General features: G+C 35.0%; 3 protein-coding genes and 1 long non-coding RNA gene across 5 annotated transcripts; 2 read left to right on the top strand and 2 right to left on the bottom strand.

The window, feature by feature from the left end:
• Positions 1-5,515: 5,515 nt before the first annotated feature.
• LOC112710765 (uncharacterized) lies at positions 5,516-11,229 on the top strand. Of its 2 annotated transcripts, XR_003156985.3 has the most exons (5): positions 5,516-5,652; positions 6,792-7,061; positions 7,605-8,406; positions 8,685-10,235; positions 10,565-11,229. It is a non-coding gene; the product is annotated as an uncharacterized lncRNA (long non-coding RNA). The 2 variants fall into 2 exon arrangements; XR_011865592.1 differs by lacking the exons at positions 8,685-10,235; positions 10,565-11,229 and having other exon boundaries at positions 7,605-8,598.
• Positions 5,948-7,210, bottom strand: LOC140175305 (uncharacterized). The gene is made up of 2 exons (XM_072202798.1): positions 6,734-7,210; positions 5,948-6,247 (listed from the first exon to the last, which is right to left on the bottom strand). Exons 1-2 carry the CDS (start codon positions 7,084-7,086, stop codon positions 6,157-6,159), a joined length of 444 nt encoding a protein of 147 aa, XP_072058899.1. The 5' UTR covers positions 7,087-7,210; the 3' UTR covers positions 5,948-6,156.
• LOC112710764 (kinesin-like protein KIN-14G) lies at positions 7,607-13,297 on the bottom strand. The gene is made up of 17 exons (XM_072202799.1): positions 12,886-13,297; positions 12,249-12,415; positions 11,990-12,133; positions 11,432-11,638; positions 11,131-11,202; positions 10,950-11,018; positions 10,763-10,843; positions 9,998-10,660; positions 9,837-9,918; positions 9,650-9,745; positions 9,370-9,534; positions 9,171-9,277; positions 8,835-9,066; positions 8,620-8,785; positions 8,189-8,442; positions 7,905-8,068; positions 7,607-7,813 (listed from the first exon to the last, which is right to left on the bottom strand). Exons 1-17 carry the CDS (start codon positions 13,016-13,018, stop codon positions 7,631-7,633), a joined length of 2,985 nt encoding a protein of 994 aa, XP_072058900.1. The 5' UTR covers positions 13,019-13,297; the 3' UTR covers positions 7,607-7,630.
• Positions 13,298-15,243: 1,946 nt separating this feature from the next.
• Positions 15,244-22,622, top strand: LOC140174959 (uncharacterized). The gene is made up of 2 exons (XM_072201882.1): positions 15,244-15,348; positions 15,447-22,622. Exon 2 carries the CDS (start codon positions 20,415-20,417, stop codon positions 21,813-21,815), a length of 1,401 nt encoding a protein of 466 aa, XP_072057983.1. The 5' UTR covers positions 15,244-15,348; positions 15,447-20,414; the 3' UTR covers positions 21,816-22,622.
• The last annotated feature ends 1,932 nt before the right edge of the window (positions 22,623-24,554 follow it).

Below are 24,554 nucleotides of genomic sequence, written 5' to 3'. Positions count from 1 at the left end.
CAGGTGTCCCTCCTTGAAACTGTTATGTTTCATTGATTTGTTGTCCTGTTTTGCTCTGTTTTATGCTTTGATCTGGCTCTGTTTTGAGCACTTTGTGTTGATGGATTAATTTTAACTTGAGCTTTGATTGTCATTGATAAATTTATTTGCTCAAATACATGTGTGTTGACTGGACTATGGAATTTTATTCAGGTGTTTGAAAGAATTTTCTTGTGAAAATATGGCTCGGTCTTAAATGATCCAAATTCTTGAAATTTTTATCTTTTGAAAATATTTTGGAGATTGCACATAGCTTTTTGCTTTCCTGAATATTGTGTTAATCAGACACACATTAAGGGGGAGCACATTGAACAAAAGAAAGGGGAGAAATTTACAAATCTTCAAAGGAAAGTTTTCTACCCTAACTCTTTCAATTCGGTTTTAATAATGTTTGTCATCAAGGGGGAGATTTTTGAGTTTGGAAAACTTATATCTAATTAAAATGATGACCAAATATTATTAAAATATTAATTAAATTATTTGCTTTCAATAGTTTGTTTGATATGTTTGTTCAAGTGTGCAGGAAGAAAAATAAAATTGTTCCTTGGCCCAAGTGATGAAAGCCTAACTTGGTTACTAAACATATTTAGTCCAATAATAATTGATCACTTCAAGTGGCTGAATATTAAAAGAAAAAGAGGATCCAAAGGGACCCATGTCACAAGCCCATTAACCAATATTGAATGGTCAAAAGAAGGAACCCAAAGGTTCTCAAAGCAAGCCACGGTTACCTACTACATGGTGGAATGGAATTCAAAATTCAAATTGATTAATTGTATGCATAGGTAACCGAAACTCAAAATTAAATTGGGTTTAATATTGCATTAAAAGCTTTGTCTCTTCTCTCTCTCCTCTATCTTTCTTGAGTCACATCACTCATTCAAATAAGAAGAAAGAAGAAAAATAGTGGCTAAATAATTAAAAGGAAGAAAATCAAATTGGCCCAAAGCCTTAGAAACCCATTCAGTGATCACAAAAAAAGGGGTTCGATTTGCAAAAGTCTTCATGTCTTGGTAATTAGAACTAGGAATTAAATTGAGTTTAATTTCCTTCAAAGGTTCCACCAAAAGCTTCACCGTTCTCTCTCTTCTCTCTCCTCTCTCTTGTCTTTCGGTTACATCCATTAGAGGAAGAAGAAGATAAAAGTTATTAGAAGAAAAAGTAAAGTAACAGAGAAGCCTATGGAAGAAAGGCTATGAAGAAGGAAGATCTGAAGTAAGACAGGGTAAAATCTTTGCCATTGAAGGAAAGATCTTTAAAGATGGCTTCAAGATCTTGATACCCAGAAAAGAAAGGATTTGCCTCGGTCAGAGAAGATCTCAGTTGTAAAAGTTCATTTCCATTTTTGTTTATTAGAGAAGGAAGCTAGCCTCCGAAGCTACGGATAGGAAGAAGCAAAAATGGAAGAAAAGAAGCACTTATGGGTCAGAGATTCATCAAGTGTTAGAGTTCTTTCTTGGAGCCAAAGTCAAGATCAGGGGCTCAGATTGAAGAAGCTTGATGAAAATTGTTGAAAGAGGTACATGCAGGTTGGTTTTTGGTTTTCCCTCTCTCTTCTGTCTGTCCAAACCGCTGCTGTTTTGTGGTTGGAGAAGAAGTTGTTTAGTTGAACCGGTTTCAACCTTAGAAGCTTTCCCTTCTATATTAAGGGTGAACGGCCAAGGGTTGAGATCAAGGAGAGAAAGTGTAAAACATAATGTTTTGATAAACCACTATTTTATGGTTTATCTTGTGTTTAATTGAGTGATTTTATCAAATCTTTAACCACTTATTCATTTGAACTGAATGATTTTACAATCTCTTCCTAAGATTGTTCTATGGTTGAAAACATGCTTCCTAAAGATCTTTAATTTGTATATTTCAATTCTCCTTTATACCATTCGATGCCGTGATCCGTGTCTTAAGTGTTTTAGGCTTTACAGGGCAGGAATGGCTTAGAGAATGGAGAGGAAGCTTGCAAAAAATGGAAGGAACACAAGAAACTAAGGAGATGACCAGCGAGCATCGACGCGCGCGCGTGGCTCACGCGAGCGTGCGGAATGAAAAAAATCGCAGTGACGCGTGCGCGTGCCTGACACATATGTGCGGATTGGAGTCTGCACGAATGACGCGTACGCGTGGACGATGCGGATGTGCGACAAGAAAAATCACCGAATGACGCACACGCGTGACTTGCGCAATCTGCAGAAATAACAGAAAATACTAGGGGTGATTTTGGGCCGCGTTTTGACCCAGTTTTGGCCCAGAAACACAGAATAAAGCCAGGGAACATGTAGAAACTCAACACGACATCAACACATTCTCATTAGGATAGTTTTAGGATTTTAGATCTGAATCTAGAGAGAAACTACTCTTCCTCTAGGTTCACGACAGTCATAGTTTATTAGCTTTATGCTTTTTGCTTTGGATATTGAAGAGTCATCACCTCCGTTGAAGATACTATTCTAGTTTGTTTCCTTATTTGCTCTTTTATTTATTCCACATTCTTAATTCTTGTTTAAAGTGGTAGTTGGATTATTTTCATGGATTTTTGATACAGAGGATTACTTTTATTTTTAATTAAATTTCAGTCTCTATTTTATTTAATTTATTATGTCTTCTTCTTATATTTTTCTCAGTATTATATTCATGTCAATGAAATAGATTCCTTACTTGACATGGGGGTTGATTAAGAGGAGACACTTGAGTTGAAATGTTTAAGTGAAGATTAAACTGGAAGTTGTTGGTTCTATATTTACTAACGCTTGACCTTCCCAAGGGAGAGGACTAGGATTTGTGAATAAGAGTTAGCTCAATCACTTGACTTTCCTTTATTTAGTAAGGGTTAACTAAGTGAAAACAACAACCTTGTTGATACTACACCTAAGAGATTCCAACAAGGATAGAACTTCCAATTGATCATTCCCCCAGTCAAGGCTTTTTATTTGGAATATTAATAATCATTCTTAGTTTTTATTTCTTTAATTTACGGCTATTTAGTTGCTCATTATCCAAACTCAACTCTCTTGTAAACCCCTAATTAATAAATTAGCATTCTCTCTGCAACTCGTTGGGAGATGACCTGGGATTCATACTCCCAATATTTTTATTTCTAAATTTTGTGACAACTCTTTTAAATTGATACGCGGAATCTTCATTGGTTAAGAGCTATACTTGCAACGCTATTTCCTCTATAAACTTTTAATCGGTGATTTTTTCGCCACGTCAAGTTCTCATAGCTACCCAAGCTTCCTGAGTTCTTCTCCTTCAAAGATGTTCATTTTGTTTTCTTTTTCTTAGTATTGTCTGTCTGAGTCTTATGGTAAAAGGCAAACATGGTGAGGTTTGTAAGAAAAATTCAGTGAAAGAAAAAAGCGAGTGAGCAATATTAGAGAAAAAGCCATAAATGTCTCAGAGTTTCTTTGTACATCTGTATGTTGTGTTTCATGATCCTGTGAGGATTTCCTTGTAAGTTGGGTTAGCACTTTGCGGTTGAAAGTTTGGTAGAAGTCCAAGTCAAGTTCAGATTTGGGGATAGAATCTGGATTTGTCCCAGATAGGATTTGGTAGATCCTAGGGAAGAATTGGTGTTTGTAATCTGATGATTATAGTGAAATTTCGTCACTGTTCTGATGGAGACTGGATGTAGACTACATTGCACTTAGCAGCTGAATCAGAATACATCTGGGTGTGATTCTCTCTTTCTCTTCTACTCCTATTATGTTTCTGTTGTGTTGGAGACAAAAATAAAAATATCTCCTAACCCGTTACAAGACAAAAAGAAAATGTCTCTTCACTTGTTATGAGACAAAAGCAGAAATATTTTCTGAAGTTTATTTGAAAAAGCAGAAATTAATATTCAACAAAAAATGACTAAGATTCAACCTCCTTTTTCTTAGCCACTAATTACCATCAAATACTATTCTTTTTTCTACGCATATGAATACTTCTTTATTATAAAATTAACCAAATTATATATTTTAAAAAATTTTAAAATATTATTAACAATTAATTTGTCATGTTTTATTCTTATCATTTTAAATAAAATTTCAGTTTTACTCTTAGAATTATTTTTTTATTATTAATATTTGGTCAATTTTCTTTTACTAATTTTACCATTACATAAATCATATCATCAACATCATCTTCCTGTCTTCACTCCCTTAGTGTCACCTAGAGCCATAGTATCATTTTAATAAAAAAATGCTATTTGTACAACAAAATTCAGCCTTTGGTCAGCTTTTAATATTATTTAATTATTTTTTAATTAAAACATATTCCTATTTTTTAGATACACAATTATAATTAAGATTAATTTAAAATTTAAAAACTAAAATTTCTCTAACTTCCTTCCTACTTCATAGTTAGTTATTGTTTCCTTCTTTTATGTTCATTCTCTCTCTATAACACGATTTTCTTCTTTTTTTTATTCGTCTATCTCGTTTTCCGCTTCTTTCTTATAGTGGTCGTAATTTCTTTTTTAATTGTAACACATCTAAACTTACTAACTTATACAGAAAATATTTTTGAAACACATCCAAAATCATAAATCTAAAATTTAAATTTAAACATTAAAAAACAATTGTAACACATCTAAAATTATGAAGTGATACACAAAATATTTGTAAAACACATTCAAAATCATAAATAAAAAATTTAAACTCTTGTAGTGGCCGTAATTGCACATATAACAGTGTTGACAATTTGAGGATAGTGGTTCTTTAAGTTGTTCTTCTACCTAACCATTCTCCAATGCAAATTAGGATGTTTTACATGACATGCAAAATCAATGTGATTGAATTACTAAACAGATACATACGGTTAACTATGAATCACTTTCTCTTAAACACATCCAAAATACCTGAGGTACACTTCCGACGATGAAGGATTAGCGACGCTGATGAGGACTAACACGACGAAGAGTAGGATGAAGCGAGGCTGTGGATTGAACGACGAGGAGGAAGGTGATGCCAAGGACGAGCGAGGTAGACGACGGTGTTGCAGAGGAACGGTGAAGCGGAAGAACAATATTGGGAATGACGCGACGGCGCTGAGAAGGATGGCGGTGTAGACGAATAATCATACGGACGAATTAAAATCTTTAATTTTACTGAATTTATATTTTTGGAAGTGTATTTAAATGATAATCTGTTAATAATTAAAAGTAATAAAATTAAAATAATAATTTTAAATTTTAGTTTTATCTAATTTATATTTTAGATGTGTTAATGTGTATTCAATTTAAAAAAAATATTAAATTTATTTAAATGTGTTTGTTTTATTTTATTTTTTAATTATTGTAATAAAAAACTAAATACTGTGAGATTTTTAAAGGATGTCTAATTGAATTGAATAGTTAAATCTCATCCTCACCATCACCCCACCGTGACTTTTCTCACCGCTTACACTCCAAACCGAAATCCATCACCACAGCTCTAATCTCATCTTAATCCTCCTTTACGCGCTTCCAGAGCTCACCGTGAAGAACGAGCAACCTCGCGCCACCAAGGACCTTTGTAAATAGAGTTGGAAGAGTCGGCCGCTGTGGTCCTTTGTTTAAGTCCGCGATTGCTTTCTTTGTTGCGACAAAGAGCTTTGTGGATTTGTTTGTTGCGGCAAGTGGGGGCGACAGAGGTATGGATTGTGGCATTGGTGAAAGTAATAGTGTGTTATGTCTTACTTTTGGAGCTTTTTATTATTAGAATAGATAGAAAATCCTCAATTGAATATGAATATGACATGATTTGAAATTCATGAATATTTGTACCTCTTCTAGTTTTAACATGAGATGTGGACCTCATAATCTCTATCAACATTTTTTTTCTTTATTTTTCTTCTCTATATCTTTTGTTTGGTGTACAACACCAAAAATGAATTTGTATCCCAAGATTGTAAAAGACTAAAAATAAAAGGTCTGTAAAATTCAGGCTTGTAGTAGAAATAAAATAATCATGTAAATAAAAGGTCTATAAATACAATGAACTGGGATGGCAAATGTCATGATCATCACTGTATAAACACAAAGAATGTGATCATTCTCTCTATATTTCTTAAAGAACATTTCTCTCTCTCTACAACTAAATTATAGATACAAAAAGTAGAGGGAAAAGAATGGATTATCTCTTTGGAACAGCATTGTCACTTGGCAGTTCTTCTCTTGGCATCAATAGGAACTGGCTTTTTGGGCAAGCTAGATGCTTTCCTTGATGGCGAAGGAGATAATGTTGGTCTGTTAACACAAGAGTTAGACATAATAGTAAGTGCAAGGGAAATTTGTTCCTAAAATCAAATCTAAAACAACTAATTAAGTACCTCAATTTTAAAGTTTAAGGTGAATTGCACCAACATCCTCAATTTTTTTCTATTGATTTTTGCCAATTGGAAAGATTTTTATTTACCAAGTTAGATATTTTATCTTTTCACCAGCTTTATATATAAAAAAAGGCATCCCAGTGCACAAGCATCTTGCCTTAACGCAAGGGCAAGGTGTAATATATGCAGCCTAACCTGATAATTACCTAAGTAGCTGTTTCCACAACTTACCCGTGACTTTGATCACACGAAGACAACTCAACTAATATTATATATAGAATTATATTTTCAAAAGGTAGTTTAGATCTTCAGTTGATAACATTAGAACTAGAGTCACTTAATTGGTTAATATCCCTGAGAAAAACAGAAGCAAGATATAGGAAAGTGCAACCCAAATGAGTACCTGGTGGTTTCTCTGCTCCTGACTACTCGTGCTGATGCTGATTTCTTTAATTTATCAGGTACTGCTCCACCTGTTACTGTTGATGGTGGTGGTGGTGTTTTAGACACATTTGCTTGCCAATTCATGTCTAACAGATCTGGACTCTCACTAGGTGTAAACCCAGTCTCTTCAGAGTCATATATACTGGGACTTAACATCACTGGGGAATGTGCAATGCTATTGTAGCTCTCATTCCTGCTCATGCCTGATGCTGGTGAACCATTTATCCACGTGTCTTGGCAATCAAGGCTACGCCTTTTGGACAGTGATGATTCCATTTTCTGATCCTGTAATTCCATTTCCATTTTGGACATGCATGAAAATATCACCTTTTTTTCTTTTGGTAGAAATATATGCAAAATACTGTGCTATGTCTATATTTGGACACCTTGAATGATCTGCTAATTATTTCTCAAGAGAATGTTCTAAGCTACTTATATATCAGATACATTATTATTATTATTATTATTATTATTATTATTATTATTATTATTATTATTCAAGAACAGTTTAGCCTCTTAGGGCTAGATTGGTTTGTAAAAACATTTTCTATTTTCATGATTTTTTGAAGAAAAAGTGAAACGAAATGAAAACAAAAAATAAGTTTATTATTTTCACTTTTTCTTGATAAAACTCTGAAATGAATAAAAAAACTTAATAGAGCAAAAAAATCCCCACAAAATGAAAACAGAAACTCTTTTCACTAATCAAACAGGCCTACCAAAGATTTCTCTGTTTTGATGCAAATCATGTGTCTAGTTTTTGGTAGTAACCACCTCAAAACTTAGACCATTACGTTCAGATATGACTAATGTTCCAAATTATTTTCCAGGAGTTATGGTAAATTATTAACAATATTCATACCTCCAAGCTACTAGCGGAATCATCTCTGGGTATCTTGCGACTTCCGGACTTAGAACTAACTGTAGTAGAAGACAATTGAGATTTCAACACTGACAAATCAGACTTGCTACTTGGAGGATGTTGAAACTGTTCTGCTTCTTCATCCTTCTGTGCTAAGGCTGCCTTCAAATTAGCAATCTGGCAAACAAGGCAGTAGTAACATTGAGATGCACGATTTGCAGATACATTTGATATAAGCACATCAAAAGTTGAAGAAAAATGGAAGAACCTGTTCTTTAAGCTCTTTCACATCTGCACTATCTTTGTTAACTTTGGCAGCACCAAGTTCAATAGTGGATACCCTTTCGGCGAACTTCAACGTACTAATTGATTCTACAAGAGCATCTTGCTCCGGAGCAATATGAACAAACATTAAAGTTTTTGCTTGCCCTCCTGATATATGCACATAAATATGGAGAATCAGCTTCATGATACCTTAAGGAGGATATAAATACAATAGTACCTTAGTAGTTAAGCAAGTGATACTACATGGAATCAGAGACAGAATCATACCTAGAGAATCTTGAAGTAGCTGAGTAAGTTTACTGTTCCTGTATGGAATATGTTGTTGCTTTTGGGCAAGAGAAGATATAACATCTCCCAAAGCAGCAAGTGACTTGTTGATATGTTGAGCCTCCTTCAGTCTGTCTCCTGTGACCTCAGATTTATCAACCCTTTCACTTCCAGCCAGGTCAACTAAATGAATAGAACCACGAATTGTTTTTCCGGAGGTAAGGTCCTTTCCATGAACATGAACTGTAAGGCAGCTGCAATTATACCATTACAAGTATCAATTGTTGTTATGAAATTGTGGAAAAACATTCATGAGAGAGATAAAAAAATGACCAAAATGTGTTACAAGTCTACCCCATGAATGCTTTATAGAGTTGTTGTTGACCAAGATTATTTTGTTTTGTCTAGTATTATTGAAGTTTAATATGTACCTGTGAGAACGACTACTGCGATCATTCATCGCAGTAGCACTAACAGCACGATTCTTAAATCCCAGGTCCATTAGACTTAAGACATCTGCAGTCGATTGAACCGGAACAAGATTTGCATCTGGCACGTTAATTCCATTCAGAGAACTGTTACGGATTTCTAATGTATGAAATTGTTAAGGATCACATAGAAGAAGAAGACAATCATTAATAGATCCAGCACACACAAAATAAAGAAAAGAAAAGACTAGTTAGCACAGAAAAAGGATATCTTTTTTGAACACCATCTGTTGATAGGAGGTCTCTAACTGTCTCATTATAGATCTCAAGCATTTGAACTCTGATGTCATAGTGAATGGTGTCTTTCCTTTGTTCTGAGATAAGGAAAAGATCTCGAAGTGCCCGGTAGTTAACACCTACTGTTTCTTCAGTGGGATTGTTTGGTCCAGACTACATGATTATATGCATGCATTCAGTCAGTTACAACAATTGCACAAATTAAATGGCAAAAGAGAAATATTATTTGAATTTAGTGAACAAACAAAATATCGCACCATTGTGTGTGTTTTTCCTGAACCTGTCTGACCGTAGGCGAATATGCAGACATTGTAGCCATCCAGAACTGAACGTATCAGAGGTTGAGTATCGGCAAAAACCTCCGCTGCAAGCAAACAAAATGAACAACCAATGAAACAAACATATTGAGTAGCAATGATTTGAAACTTTGAAGGAAGGCAAAGAATGAAGACCAACCTTGAGTCACATTAGGACCGAAACATCTATTGAAAGTAAATGTCTTCTTCCCATCTTTCCCATTCTTGGAAGGTATTATGAGTGAGATGCTACCTTCATCTATGTTACCCACACTGGTTTGATTATGATGGCAAGGCCTAACTCTGCAGTATACCCTGATATTTCCTATCATCATATAAAACCTTGGCCATTTAGTAGTAGGTACTAACTTTGTGGAAACTCAGGAAACAAGTAACTGAAGAGAAAAATTGCAACGAGATAATGATCATTTGATTTTTACCTTTTAGGTCTTGCACTTGATTGTATAGCTTGCGGTTTTCTTCAAGAATTCGCTGATATCCTGAAGCAGCAGAAGCTATGCTATGCAGCTGCTTACCTATTAATGATAGGTAGTAATTAAATAAATTATTATATATAGATATTCAGGTGCAAATAAATGGATAAATTTTTCTAGGCAGCATACTTACCTAGATGAATTATCTCTTCCTGGTGTTTCTTTTGCAGAAATTCCATTCCTGTTTTTGTTTGATATACCATACTTTTCAACTCCTGAAGAAACACCAAGTTCATTAGATATTCTTGGACTTATGATTACATTTTTGCTATGAGTTCACGATTAGTTACTTACCTGAATGCTTTCCTTATGCTGTTCAACTAACTGTTGCTGCTTCAGAAGTTGGACTCTTTCCTTTTCCTGTTGAGATAATAGTTGCTGCTTCAAAAGGTTGATTCTTTCATTTTTCTGTTGTTGAACTAACTGATGTTCCTCCAAAAGCTGCATTCTTTCATTTTCCAGTTGAGCTAATTGTTGCTGCTTCAGAAGCTCGCTTCTTTCATTTTCCTGTTGAACTATCTGTTGTTGCTTCGTAAGTTCGACTCTTTCATTTTCCAGTTGAGCTAACTGTTGTTGCTTCCAAACCTCACTTCTTTCACTTTCTTCTCGAACTAATTGTTGCTGCTTCAAAAGATCGTTTCTTTTGTTTTCTAGTTGAGCCAACTCTTGTTGCTTCAAAAGCATGCTTCTTTCGTTTTCCTGTTGAATTAATTGTTGCTGCTTCAAAAGCTCACTTCTTTTGTTTTCAATTTGAGCTAAAAGTTGCTGCTTCAAAATCTTGTTTTTTTCATTTTCCTGTTCAACTAAATCTTGTTGCTTCTGAAACTCGCTACTTTCCTTTTGCTGTTGATCTAACTCTAGCTGCTTCAAATGCTTGCTGCTTCGTTCTTCACCGGCATTGTACTTCACATTATCACATTTCTCTTGTTTAGCCTCCACATCTTCATTGTCAACCATCTTAATAATTGATCAGATGAAAAGTAAGTCATATTATAGCATTCATGATGCAAAGCTATTTCTGGAGAAATTGCAATTGAAATTGTGGAATCTAAAGTTTACCTCTTCGTCATCAGAAGCAGGCTTTAAACCCGAATGATGTGCTTCAGATGATGGCTTATATTCTTGAGTTATTTTGTTCTGCTGTGATTAAAGTTTCAAGATAAAGTCAAGTAAGATCATAAGTATGAATCTTTAGAGCAGTGCATGATGTTGCACTAAGTAAATTGAAATCCAAAGTGAAACACACCGTTTCTTGTTGGATTAGCATGCGATTTTGAAACTCCTCCATGACTTTGCCAAGAAAGGACTCAATCAACTGTTATTATAGCAAAAGCCATTACCCTTTTAGTTACATGAGGGAATAAAAGTACACCAGATACAAAAAACAAAAATAACTAAATTAGTTTTATGCAAAGCAAAAACCTTACCGCCGGAATATCTTCTTGCTTCTTATCGCGAAAGAATTCATGAACTAGTGTATTCAAGGAAGACATGGGATCCTGCAGATACCAAATCAAAAAAAAAAATATATATATATATAAATATAAAATACATGTTGAAATATAAAATACACATTGAAAATGAGTTATACAACATATGTATTTGTACACAAATGCATGATGACTGATTTTAATAGTTAATTTTAATATACAAATAGCATTTTTGTATAACTATATATAAAGCATATGGCAAAACCCAAAAAGATTATAAACTAGAAAGGTGTCTAACCTCCTCGCAGTGCTCGTGGCTAGGATCACTATTGGCACTTGAGAAAGACTCCTTGAGTGGTTCTGGGTCCTTACTCATAACTGGTTTAATAAGATTAGAAGCTCTTGCATTCCCACCATATCTCCACAAACCATTGGTTATCAATTTCCCTTCATTGTATGACTTGAGTGCTAGAATACAATTTACTACCCTAGAAGATATCCCTCCCTGTACATACATACAAAAAAAGTTAAAAGCAGAATGGAGATTTCATTCTAAAAACAATGCTGGAAAGAAATAACGTGTGGATAAAAGAAGGTTCTGTTCTGGTGTGTGTTTGCAATTTTGGGAGTACTGACTAAATGTTAAATACTTTCATTTATCGTTTCTTTTATATATATTTTGTTGATGTGATTGTCTCTTTAGTTTGGTTATAAATGGTTAGAATTTGTTAGTTTTGATATTGTAGTAGTGTTGGTGGTGCTTTCGCTTCATGTACTGATGTAATTTACATCCTACTTGGATTTTTGTGTCTCTAGTTATAATAATAATAATAATTAAAAAAAAAGTAACAATCACCTGTTCCAAATCAGAAGTTTCAAAAGTGGGAAGCCCCAATCTCTCAAGAGCAACAAGAAAGTTCCTCACATTTTCAAAGTATTGATACACAGATAGTGCTTTCCCATCAGGAAGAACATCAGCATCACTGGGGGCTTCAACCACCTAATAAACCAATTCAAGTCCAACAATTAGTCGTGATAATCAACAAGAACAATGTGAAACCAGATGAGCATAGAATATGACTGATTCCATGGAAAACAGAATAGAATAAACATACCTTGGGTATGGCACCAGGTTGGATTTTGTTAAGAGCACTGCAGAGGATGATCCCGTTGCGCAACGCCGCCATGAAATCTTCTTCGGAAGGCTCAGCCGGCAAGTCCCTACCACCAACCGTTCCAACCATATTTCGCAGCCACTTGGCAGCTTCATTTCTTCTTAAGGCTGCAATAGTAGACTCATGAGGGCATGTTCCCTTGGAAGTTAAAGATTATTCAAACTTTCTATGTTACAACTTGTTTTCGTATAATTCTGTTATTTTCTAACGAGTAACGACTATCAAATCTCATAAAATTTTTGTTGCGACCAATTTTGGAGTCTAACATAACAAGTAGCTTGTGGATTCTATTGCTAAGACGAAGAAAGAAAAATGGAGACCCGTTAAAGTTTAAGAAATACAGGAAATAAAGAAATTTGTCTTGGAGACGAAAAAGTTATGTGTCTGAAAAGAATACAACTTTTTCAACAAATCATTCGTCATCCCTAGTTGGCAAAAAATGTTCCAAAAATCTTGATTTTCAATATAGCCAAACAGGAACACAACATTATGCATTTAAGAAATGTAGAGCCAAATAATAATAATAATAATAATAATAATAAATAATAATAAAGTTAGAAAATGATGGTTAAATTACAAGCTTCTTTGGCCTTCCTTGATGCGAAGTGATTGTCGCTTAATCTTTCGTCTAATCTTTGGTCTAATCTTTCGTCATACTTATGAAGAACATTTTCAACCATGGAGATAACGTTTAATGGAAATGCTGCCATCACTATGCCTTAACCATCACCAACATTATATGTCCCAAGCCTTTGATTAAAAGAATAATCCTCAGTCTTGGGAGTGTGAAAGAACAATTACGTATGAACAGTTTAGATTTTTACGGGACGAGATTCTGCTTCTGCATGAAACTACGTTTAAAAATAAATCTTTTAAGAAAGTGAAAGAGAGAGACGAAGGATCTTTGAAATTCTAGTTTTCTCTCACTTTCTTTGTTGTCATTGTTTGACCTCTCTCTGTGTCTCTCTCTGTTTTTCTTGTTCGTGTTTTGACTGTTTACTAATATTGACATGAAATGGTTACGACCAAAAGCTGGCTCCGAACCTCTCGCCCATTCGCTCTGGCGCTTTATACATTCCTGGGTGAGAAAACCAACACCCTATATTTATATTTTATATTTTTTTCTTTGCAAAAATTATGCTAATAAATGTGATTTATTTATTTTAATTGATTATACACTTTTTTTTTTCAGGAATTAATATTTTTTTATCAAACAAACAGCCAAAAACGTAATGGATGAAAGAAAGTTAAGAGGAGAAAAGAAAAATACTAGTTTTGTTAAAAAAAAATTGGTTTTCTTTCGATTTTTTTACTTGATTATATTTTTTTTGAGTGAATATTCATTTCGGACTCTAACTATTTGTTCAAAATTAAAGTTTACTTTAGTCATTCTAAAATATCACATTAATCTTTATCCATCAAAATAATTAATCAAATTACCTCTTTAAACTAGTTATAATACTGTAACTTATTAACATGTTAGATGTTAAGTATCGTGTGAAAATAATTTTTGAAAACTATCTCTACATGACACTCATATCTGACACATTAATTAATTATCGTTTTGCAATCGATTAAAGAGTATAATTTAACTAATTACTTTGACGAATGAAGCTTAATATAGTATTTTAGAATGATAAAAAAATGCTTTATTTTTCAAACAAATAGTCATTAACTAAAATAAATACACACACACACATAACATTTAAAAATTTGGACTTTTAAATACACTTTTTTCATTTTTTTATTTTTTATTATTTTCTTTATTTATTTAACTTTTGCACATATATATACTACAAGCTATGTGAGAGAGCTTATTTTCCAAAACAAAGATGGTTCTTTCTTTCAATCATAAAACTCTGTTTTAATTTTTGTGTTGTAAATATTATTTTAAAATTGTTCGTTAATTAAAAATTAATTGTTATTTTGTCTAATTTTTGTAATATTTTGAGAACAAATATTATGTTAGTTAATTCTATTAATGATAAGAATTTAAAAGAAGATTGTGAAAAATTTTGTTATAATTTGACTATTTTTATTTTTGGTTAAATTATAATTAAATTTTTACTTATATATTTTATTAGATTAATTTTACTTTTTTTTTGGGGGTAAAATTAAGGGGTTTTAGCCCAGAAAAGGATAAAACATAGCAAAAAGCATAGGTGCATATGGCCCGATCCAGCCTGAAGACCCTGTCCGCCTCCGAACACTTTAGGGGCGAATTTAGTGTGATTTCATCGGGTCTAGGGCCGGGTAAGGGTCTCAAAAATAGACTCGGTCATTATTTCGGGTCGGGTCCGGGTCATAGCTCGAGTCACCCGAACTCGGCCCGGTGGCCCGGTCATCATACACAATTAATATTTTGTGTTTAGTGATGGATGATGGCTATTCTTATGTGGAATTTAAATATTGTAAACCTTAATATTTTGTGTTATTAGTCATTATAAGATTATAAGTTAATGTTTTATGTCTAAAATGCATAAGACTTTTGACTAATGCATAATATTGTGTTATTTGTATTGATTTAAATATTTGGTGTTATTAGACAATATTAGTATTAATTATGGTTATACTTTAATTTTAGAGAAGGGTTGATTCTTGTTATATTTTTTAAGTGAATTTTACTATGTGAATTGTGAAATAATGGTTGGAGATTAGGTGATTTTTACATGCTAAAGACCCGATTTTCACCTGATTTTTACCCGACCCGAAGATAGGTAGGTTTCATCGGGTTTAGGATCGGGTTAGGGTCTAAAAATTAGGCCCGGTCTATATTTCGGATCGGGTTTAAGTTAAGCCAAACTCAGTGTGACCCGGCCCATGTACACCCCTAGTAAAAATTTAAGGGGGGGATCAAATATCATCAAAATCTCCCTTTGTCTCTATCAATAAGCAATAACTTAATTAGCTCTCCATATGGAGAATCCAAGAAGATAAATCTACTTTGTTGCTTCACGCTTTCTCCAGCCAATGAACTCACGCATATGTTGGCTTCTCTGCTCGTGTACAGGAATTCTAGCTCCCAAGGTCTCTTCTTAACGTACTAATCTCATTGACCACTGCGCTATGGTATCTTGTTTCACTTTTATCTGTAACTATATTTAAAACTTCAGCTACTTGTATCCTTTTCATTCTCAGATCTGCCGCCAATCTAACCCAAGAAGCACCCCCACATCTTTCCTTGTGCTAGCGTACAAAACTCCATTTCTGTCATGAATCTCCCAATCCACTCTCCCTCTGAAGTTTGTAGTAAGCCACCACATCCATATTTCCTGCTTTCATCATGTACTACATATTAGTATTAAGTTTTACCCAACCTAACGAAAGATTTTTTCATCTAGTGCTTCTCGTCCTTATCTTTACCAGGTTAGCAAACAGGTATCTTTTTTCAAAAATCTTTTTGTAATTCGTAGCACATTCCTTCACAATTGATACCAAATTTTTTGGTCTTTTGAATGAGGGGTTGTGAACCTCCTGGTTTCGCCATCTCCATAACCACCAACAAGCTACCATGAGCACATCTTTCCATTCAAGCTGCTAATTATTCCCCAATTTTTGATTTAAATAGAACTATAACCAGCTTTGCAGGGAGGTGGTAACGAAAGAAGCTACAACACTTGGTTGGACGATTTCAGTCCATAGCATCGCCGCTCCTAGATAGTCCCTTAAAGCATGGAGTATTGTCTCGTCAATACCACTGCACTTGTGCTATAAGGAGAAGACCCGATCATCTTGGATCTTCTACTAGCAGTAAATAGATTGTCATTACTGTCTCAACCTTAGCAAGATCCACAACTATCCCTTACTGACTCACCACATGTCCTGAAAATTTCACCTCATTCTTTCAAAATTCGCATTTAGAGAGCTTAGCATACAATTTTCTTTCCTTTAGAATCTGCAGCATGATTCGCAAGTGTTCCGCATGTTTTTCTTCGGTTTTGGAATAAATTAGGATGTCATCAATAAAGACAATGACGAATTTGTCCAGAAAAGACGGAAGATCCGATTCATGTAGTCCATAAACACCACCGGGGCATTGGTTAACCCAAATGACATTATCTTGTACTCATAGTGGCCGTAGCGGGTTCTAAAAGCAGTTTTCTATCTTTGTCTCTTACTCTTATCTAGTGATAACCAGACCTCAATTCAATCTTAGAAAATACTCTAGCTTCCTGCAATTGGTCCATTAGATCATCGATTCTTGGTAACAGATATTTATTTTTTACAGTGACTTTGTTCAATTGCTGGTAATCTACGCACAAATGCATACTCCCGTCCTTTTTATTCACTAGTAACATCGGTGCTCCCCACGGAGAAACACTTGGACGAATGAAGTTTTTACCCATCAATTCCTCCAACTGAGCCTTAAGCTCAGCCAGCTCCAACAACGACATTCGATAGGGTTCAATCAAGATTGGCCCCACCCCGGGCACCAACTCAATCGTGAACTTGATTTCTCGAGAAGGAGTGAATTCAGGAATATCTTTCGAAAATACTTCTGGAAATTCATTTACAACTGGAATCTGACTCAAACTTTGCTCCTCACTTGATACATTTGCGGCTAACAACATAATACCCTGACATTCACTTCCACCATAGCTCACCCCAATAGAGTTCAAATAGTATCCCTTCACCACCACCAGTCCTTTTGACCCTTCCGGCATGAATTGCAACGACCGTTTAGAACAATCAAGCAGAACGCGATTCTTTGATAACCAATCCAATCCCAATATGAGATTGAGACCAGTCATCAGCAAACAAATTAGATTATAGACAAAATTACGTTGTTTAATTCGGAACGGAATTCGCTAACAGTCTAACCTAGTCACAATAGCTTCAGAGGTAGCAGTATGCACTTCTAAGTCGTAGGCCAACATAACTATTTTCAACCCTAGCTCACTAGCATTGTCAAATGCTATAAATGAGTGTGATGCTCCAGTATCAAATAATGCAATTAAAGTTTTACTAACCATTTCGCAATTACTTTGGATCAGTGTGTCGGATCTCTCTGCGCCATCAGTAGACATAGTGAACACCCTTCCTTGTTGCGGAGCTCTCCCGATATCATACTTTTTTTTTAGGGCAAGTCCAAGACATATGTCTAGCTCCACCACAGAAATAACACACACCCACTCCAGCTCGGCACGAAGTTCCTGGATGGTAACTCCCGCACCTCGAGTAAGTCATTTCATTCTATGGCTGCTTCCCAAACCTTTTTCTTTGATGATTATTAGCATTGAACATCCGAAGGTTGTTCTGGTTCTGTTTTTGTTGTGGGATATATCTTCCACGCTTAAAGGCCCTACCTCTTGGTGCAAAGTTTTTCCCTTGATTCCTCTAAAAAGGCACTCTGTGACTCCCTTTTTCAATTGCTGCCTTCCTCACAGATTCTTCAGCGACTCGGCTCTTATTCAGCAATTCTGAAAAAATCCTAATCTCCATTGGCCCAACTAAGTTCAGAATGTCACTCCGAGTTCCTCTCTCATATTTAATACATTTTCATTCTTCAAAGTCTCCCGGAGCGCCTTGGCGAATTCTGAAAAACCGACACAATTCTTCAAACTTATTTGTATACTCAGCTACAGACATTTGACCCTGCTTCAATTGGAGTAATTCAAGTTCCTTAGCTGTTCTGACCGAATTGGTATTTTCTGTCGAATTCACTCCAAAACACATCCCAGGATATCACAGCATTGTCTGGTTGTAGAATATGTTGCGTTCTTTGCCACCAGTATTGAGCTTCACCCATTAACCGGTAAGTTGGGAACTCCACACATTGATCTTCAGAAACCTGATGTGCTTGTAAAGCCCTCTCCGTTGCCTGAAACCAATTGTCGACCTCAGTGGGGTTCGTAGTCCCTCTAAAGTTTGGGGGATGCACCTTCAGGAAAGTAGCGAACATCATCGGCCCATATTCACCATTACTGCCATTACCATTATTCATCTTATTTCTTAGCACCTCAACTGTCGCCTGCATGGCCGCAGCCATGTTTTCCAGAGCATCCATGAAGTTTATCGGGTTATTCCTCGTTATTCCAGGTTTGTATTACTTGTTCTGACTCTCCCTTAGCCGCGACCGTATCCACGAATCGCCATTTGGTCCCTGTTCATACAAAAGAAGTGATATCAATGTGATCAGTCTTAATATCTCAAGTCTAGTACTTTGAAGTCCCAAATGCATCCTCATGAACATTCATGCCACATATGTCAATTAGATAACCTAATTTATCATGTACAGACACCCATAGTATGCCCAAAAGTATAATTAGTTTGTCCCTCAAGCTCTATAGGAACGAACCGCTCTAATACCATAATGTAATACCCTACCACACAGAGCTTTACGCTTAAGCCATAAAACAGAGGTAGTGTGGTATTATGACATTTGAAATGAAATATATACATAATAATAGTTGAAAGAATTTAATAATCGAGGAGCCTTGAAGGAAAACTTAAACAAAGTCTTGAAAGGAAAAGCGCAAAGCTCATGTAACAGAAACTTGCGTACAAAGAAAAGTAAATACATATATACAAATATATATTAGGAATATACATATTATCATTAAACTTTCTCTGAAATTCATGGATCTGGGATTTTACTGTTCATGTTCTTATTTACTGTTGTTCATGTTCTTATTTACTGTTCATTTTGTACATAAGAAACAATACTTTAAATCTGGAAGTACAGGCCGTTTAATCTTATCACTCAAAGGGGCTGTAGCAGTAAGACCCTGGAATTCGGGCAGTAAGGCTAACTTGATAATGTCCCTAAAAGTGATAATGGTCCAAACGTAAGAACTCCTGGTGGCTATAGATTTAAAGGATTATTATTAAAAAAAAAAGAGTTAAAAACCCAGATTCAAAAATTTGAGTGATAGTTTAGTGATAATATATATGTTCTCTCTGAACCAAAGGAGGGCCATGATATCAGATTTTATGTAATCATGTCTAAACTCTTTCGCTCTCTCTCTAGACGCCTTTCCTTTTCTTCACCGTCCTCTTCTTCCTCCTCTCCGATCCATTCTTCTTCCAATCCCCTTACTGAGAAAGTTACTCGTCCTGAGGAACTTTCCCCCAAACACAATATCTTTGAAGAAGAAGTCTGCTTCAAAGATATCAATCAAGCCATTGACAATTGGAAAATACCCAAAATCCCACAAGATGAGTTATATGTCCCTGATGATAACAAAAGAAAATCTGATTATATCATCAAAATCGCTGAAAATAATATTCCTCTAGGACCCGATTCCGGTGAGGAATTCCATCTTCTGACTAAACAATCAGTTAGAGAACATGCCCGTCACTGCAGATATCTTCACATAGGGTGTGTCCAAGTTGCAGTCAAACCACTCATCCGAGAAGGTTTGAATGCCTCTATCCTCATGTGTCTTAGAGACATTAGACACAATGACTTCCAAGACTCCTTAATCGGAACAGTTGAAACAAGTCTAGGACATGGTCCAGTTTACTTCAACTATTTCCCTAACAAGACGGTCAGCCTGTTAGACCTTAACATTCTTGACTCTCTTTTTCTAAACATTCGAATTCATGGTCTTAATATGAAAGAAGGTTCCATTCCAGCCGCTTTAATCTATAGGATTCAATACAAGGTCATGAACACTTGTAACTCTAGAGTCCTTCTTAAGTCCCAAGATCGTGAAACCACTTTGTTTGTCACAGACATGACAAAGGCCAACATCATGATCCCAAGGCTTATAAGATGGGATGAAATTGACCTCCTTCAGTCATGGTCAATTGACCGAGCCATTCCTACGCAACCTAGACAAGCACCTATTTTACGAGAAGTAAAACAAGATGAATCAGGGAAAGTAGAGATTTTCTTTGATAGACGAAACTCTTTTTCCTCTAGATCTGAAGCAGGAACATCTAATGATTTTGCTTCAACAAGAAGATCTTTTTCAGTAACTTCCCAATCTCAGTTTTCAAAATGTCGAGACCATCCAATTCTGAAATACATATTTTCGGATTACAAAACAATTCAAACATTTCTCAAGGAGTTTACCAAGAAGATGATGGTGATGTAGAATTTGAAGTTGAATCTTCTCATCCATCCCATCAATCTCCAACACATTCTTCTTTGAATGGTAAATGAATAACACGGAATTTATTATAAACAGAGAAGCCTTACATAAAAACCTTAACTCTAAAGAGTATGACCTCCAAAGAGAATGGTATTTACGTACTTATACAGCTTCTCAAATCTCATCATTCAAAGAAAAATATTACAAATTTTTAAATGATGTTAGAATGCATATTCCTTTTTTTGAATGGTTTCATGCTTACTCCATAAAAAATAACATTGAGTATCCTTTTAAAACTAAACAAACTTCATTTTCAACAAATGTTATTTCAACTTGGAAAGTCAAAGATGGAAACTTAGTTAGATCTGAGTTTCCTCCAAAAGCAGCTTTTATTATTTCAAATACGGAAGGACATAATCCTGTTATGGCCTCTCCCTTTAAAACAAAGAATGTGGATGAAGCTGTCGCCCCTAAAGATATTAAAAATCTCATTGAACAATCAAATTATACCAACAGATTTTTACAATGTTTGGGTGACAACCTTTCATCTTCAGGATCTACTTTCTCTTTAAAAAATGTTTCTGAAGCATCTACTTCTAAAAGCATTGAGAAACCTCTTTTTAAACCTTTCAAAATAAGTAGCAAGGCTAAGCAAAGTCTTAAAACCTCCATTTTAAAACAACAATCTAGTGATTCGGAAGTTATTCAAAAGATTGACCAACTTTTGAATCATTTTACTACTATCCCTGAAACTCCTACAAACTCTGGAGAATCTACTTCTCGTATTCAAACACGATCATCTAAAGCTATTAATGCCCTCGGCTTTGAGTCCAATGAATCTTGCTCTGAGCAAAGTGATGATTCTGGCAAATCATCCCTCAAGATCAGCCCCATTTTGACCAACTCCCTAACCAAGTGGAAGGGTTTAACTAAACCCTCTACGTATGGTTATAATCGTGTATCCGCTCCAGATCTAGCTCTCGAAGAAAGAGAACTAGGTTTTGTTAGCTTTAATGCCAATAATGTCTATGAATGGAATATAGATGGCAAAACGGAATATAATATCATGAGTATGCTCCAGCATATGACAATGGTAGGCACAGCCTATCAAGCAGCCCATGAAACCTCTGAAGAAGCTATAGCCAATGTTATTGTTTCCGGGTTTAGTGGCCAACTGAAGGGATGGTGGGATAACTACCTTTTCGATAACCAAAAACACTCAATCTTTTCTGCCATAAAAGTTAACGACCAGAACGAACCCATCATTGGTGACGACGGGGAACCTATCCCCGATGCTGTCAATACCTTAATTTTTACCATAGCAAGCCACTTCATTGGTGATCCATCTCTTTGGAAAGACCGTTCTGCGGAGCTGCTTTCCAATCTCAGATGCAAAACTTTGTCTGACTTTCGATGGTATAAAGATACCTTTCTTACTAGGGTTTATACCAGAGAAGACAGTCAATAACCTTTCTGGAAAGAAAAATTCCTTGCTGGACTCCCCAAATCCCTTGGAGAAAGTAAGGGACAAAATTCGTAGCTAACCCCAGATGGGATAATACCCTATGATGAGTTAAGTTATGGCCAACTCATTTCTTTTATCCAAAAGGTTGCCCTAAAGATTTGTCAAGATGATAAAATCCAAAGGCAACTTGCTCGTGAGAAAACTCAAAATCGTATCGATTTGGGAACTTTCTGTGAACAATTTGGTCTTCCTGCTTGTCATCCAAGGAAATCTAAAAGACCTTCCAACCGAAAAGTGTTTAAACCTAACCCTGAAAAGAATTTTAGAAGATTCAAAAAGGGTTTTCAAAAACCTAAAAATGAAACAGGTTTCCAAAAGTATCCCCAGAAAAACCCCATTATTTGTTACACATGTAAAAAACCAGGACATGTTAGCAAATATTGTCGGTTAAAAGGAAAGATTAATAATCTAAACCTTGATCCTCAGATTGAGGAACAGATTAATAATCTTATAATTGAGAGTTCAGATGATAACTCTGGACCAGAATCTTCTGATGATAATATCAACAATATCCAAGTTGATGATGTTGGGTCATCCTCAGATTCAGATATCAAGCAAATTAATGTTTTATCTAAAGATCAAGGTCTCTTATTTGATGCCGAGGCTATTGACAATCCAGAACAAAAGAAAGACTTTCTTTTGAAACTAAAAATATCTTTACAAAAGGAGAAAAAACCCAAAAATTTGGTCCTTAACAATAAATATGATGTCAAACCTATTTTCAAAAAATTAGAAAAACAAGTTATTCGTCCCATAACCATTCAGGACCTCCAAACTGAGGTTAAAAATCTTAAGAGAGAAATCCAAGAAATCAAAAGAAACCAAAACGATCATCATCTCATTCTCTCGCAATTAGTACAAGATGAAGAATCTGGTGTTGAGGATCTTGGTTCTCTTTTAAACCAAACTGAGTGCTCTAAGGAACAAGAAAATAAAATTTCTAACGACAATGAGGTAAAAGAAATTTTGAGAATAATAAATGTATTCTCCTTCATGAAGCATCGTGTTAATGTCCGAATTGTCGTTAAAGATTTTGTTTTTGACACCATTGCACTCTTTGATTCAGGTACAGATTCAAACTGTATTAGGGAAGGTCTGGTCCCCACAAAATATTTCGAAAAAATTACTGAACGCCTTAGCTCAATAACGGGTGAAAGGCTAAGTATCAATTTTAAAATAATTAATGTCTTTATTGAAAAGGGAAATATCAGAATTCCCACCGATTTCATCATAGCAAAAGATATAAAAAATGATGTAGTTTTGGGGACACCTTTCATAAATCTATTGTTTCCATACCTGGCAGATTTTCCTGGACTTACCTCTTTTGTAGGAGGACAAGTAACTTTCTTTGAGTTCCTAGACTCGCCAAAGCAAAGGTCTCTAAACCTAATTGAATCCAAAACCAAACAGATTTGTTTTCTAAAAGAAGAAATCTCTTTCAAAACCCTTGAATCACAGCTTTCTCAACCAAAGATTCAAGAAAAAATAAAAAATCTTTTAAATCAAATTGAAAAATCTATTTGTTCTGATTTGCCTCATGCCTTCTGGGATAGGAAAGAACACATTGTTGATCTTCCATATGAAAAGGATTTCAAAGAATCAAAAATCTCTACAAAAGTCCGCCCCATTCAAATGAATGAGCAGCTTTTGCAGCATTGTCAAAAAGAAATTAAAGATCTTTTGGATAAAAGGTTAATCCGTCCTAGCAAAAGTCCTTGGTCTTGCTCTGCTTTTTATGTTAATAAACAAGCTAAGATAGAAAGAGGAACTCCCAGGCTTGTCATCAATTACAAACCTTTGAATCAAGCTTTACAGTGGATTCGTTACCCCATCCCAAACAAAAAGGATTTGCTTAATAGGTTAAACTCAGCAAATATTTTTTCAAAATTTGATATGAAGTCGGGTTTTTGGCAAATCCAAATCACTGAATCAGACCGATATAAAACAGCTTTTACAGTTCCATTCGGGCAATATGAATGGAATGTAATGCCTTTTGGTCTGAAAAATGCCCCTTCCGAATTTCAGAAAATCATGAATGATATTTTTAACCCATACTCAAACTTTGCAATCGTTTATATTGATGATGTCTTAATTTTTTCCCAGACTCTGGATGAACATTTCAAACATGTTAAAACTTTTATGTACATCATCCAAAAAAATGGACTTGCTGTTTCTAAACCAAAAATTGTTCTTTTTCAAACAAAAATCCGATTTCTTGGTCACATAATTTTCCAAGGAACAATAACTCCTATTGAAAGATCAATTTTGTTTGCAGAAAAGTTTCCAGATTATATCCTCAATAAATCTCAGCTCCAGAGGTTCCTAGGATGTCTCAATTATGTTTCAGATTTCATCCCGAATCTTAACAATCTCATTAAGCCCCTCCATGATAGGCTTAAGAAAAATCCTCCACCTTGGACAGACAAACATTCGGATACTATCAGATTCCTTAAAACCAAAGTCCGCAATCTTCCATGTCTTTACCTGCCCATTCCTCATGCATTCAAAATAGTAGAAACTGATGCATCAGATTTAGGATATGGTGGTATTCTAAAACAAAAACTGCATGATAAAGAATGTATCATTGCATTTACATCCAAACACTGGAATATTACTCAACAAAAATATTCCACAATCAAAAAAGAAATTTTAGCCATTGTTTTATGCATCACAAAATTTCAA

This window comes from Arachis hypogaea, chromosome 9 (assembly GCF_003086295.3).
Source record: "Arachis hypogaea cultivar Tifrunner chromosome 9, arahy.Tifrunner.gnm2.J5K5, whole genome shotgun sequence".
NCBI classification, from domain to species: domain Eukaryota; kingdom Viridiplantae; phylum Streptophyta; class Magnoliopsida; order Fabales; family Fabaceae; genus Arachis; species Arachis hypogaea.
Note: the sequence above shows the minus strand (reverse complement) of the source record. Positions and strands in the feature narration are given on the sequence as shown.

Coding starts and splice junctions, on each gene's coding strand:
- LOC140174959 (XM_072201882.1), top strand. CDS start 20,415: ATGAATAACACGGAATTTATTATAAACAGAGAAGCCTTACATAAAAAC.
- LOC140175305 (XM_072202798.1), bottom strand. CDS start 7,086: ATGTCCAAAATGGAAATGGAATTACAGGATCAGAAAATGGAATCATCA. Junction 6,248..6,733: donor AGGAGCAGAGAAACCACCAG/GTACTCATTTGG, acceptor TTGTGTTAACAG/ACCAACATTATCTCCTTCGC.
- LOC112710764 (XM_072202799.1), bottom strand. CDS start 13,018: ATGGCAGCATTTCCATTAAACGTTATCTCCATGGTTGAAAATGTTCTT. Junction 8,443..8,619: donor CGCAGTAGTCGTTCTCACAG/GTACATATTAAA, acceptor GTATAATTGCAG/CTGCCTTACAGTTCATGTTC. Junction 7,814..7,904: donor TGAAAGAGCTTAAAGAACAG/GTTCTTCCATTT, acceptor CTTGTTTGCCAG/ATTGCTAATTTGAAGGCAGC.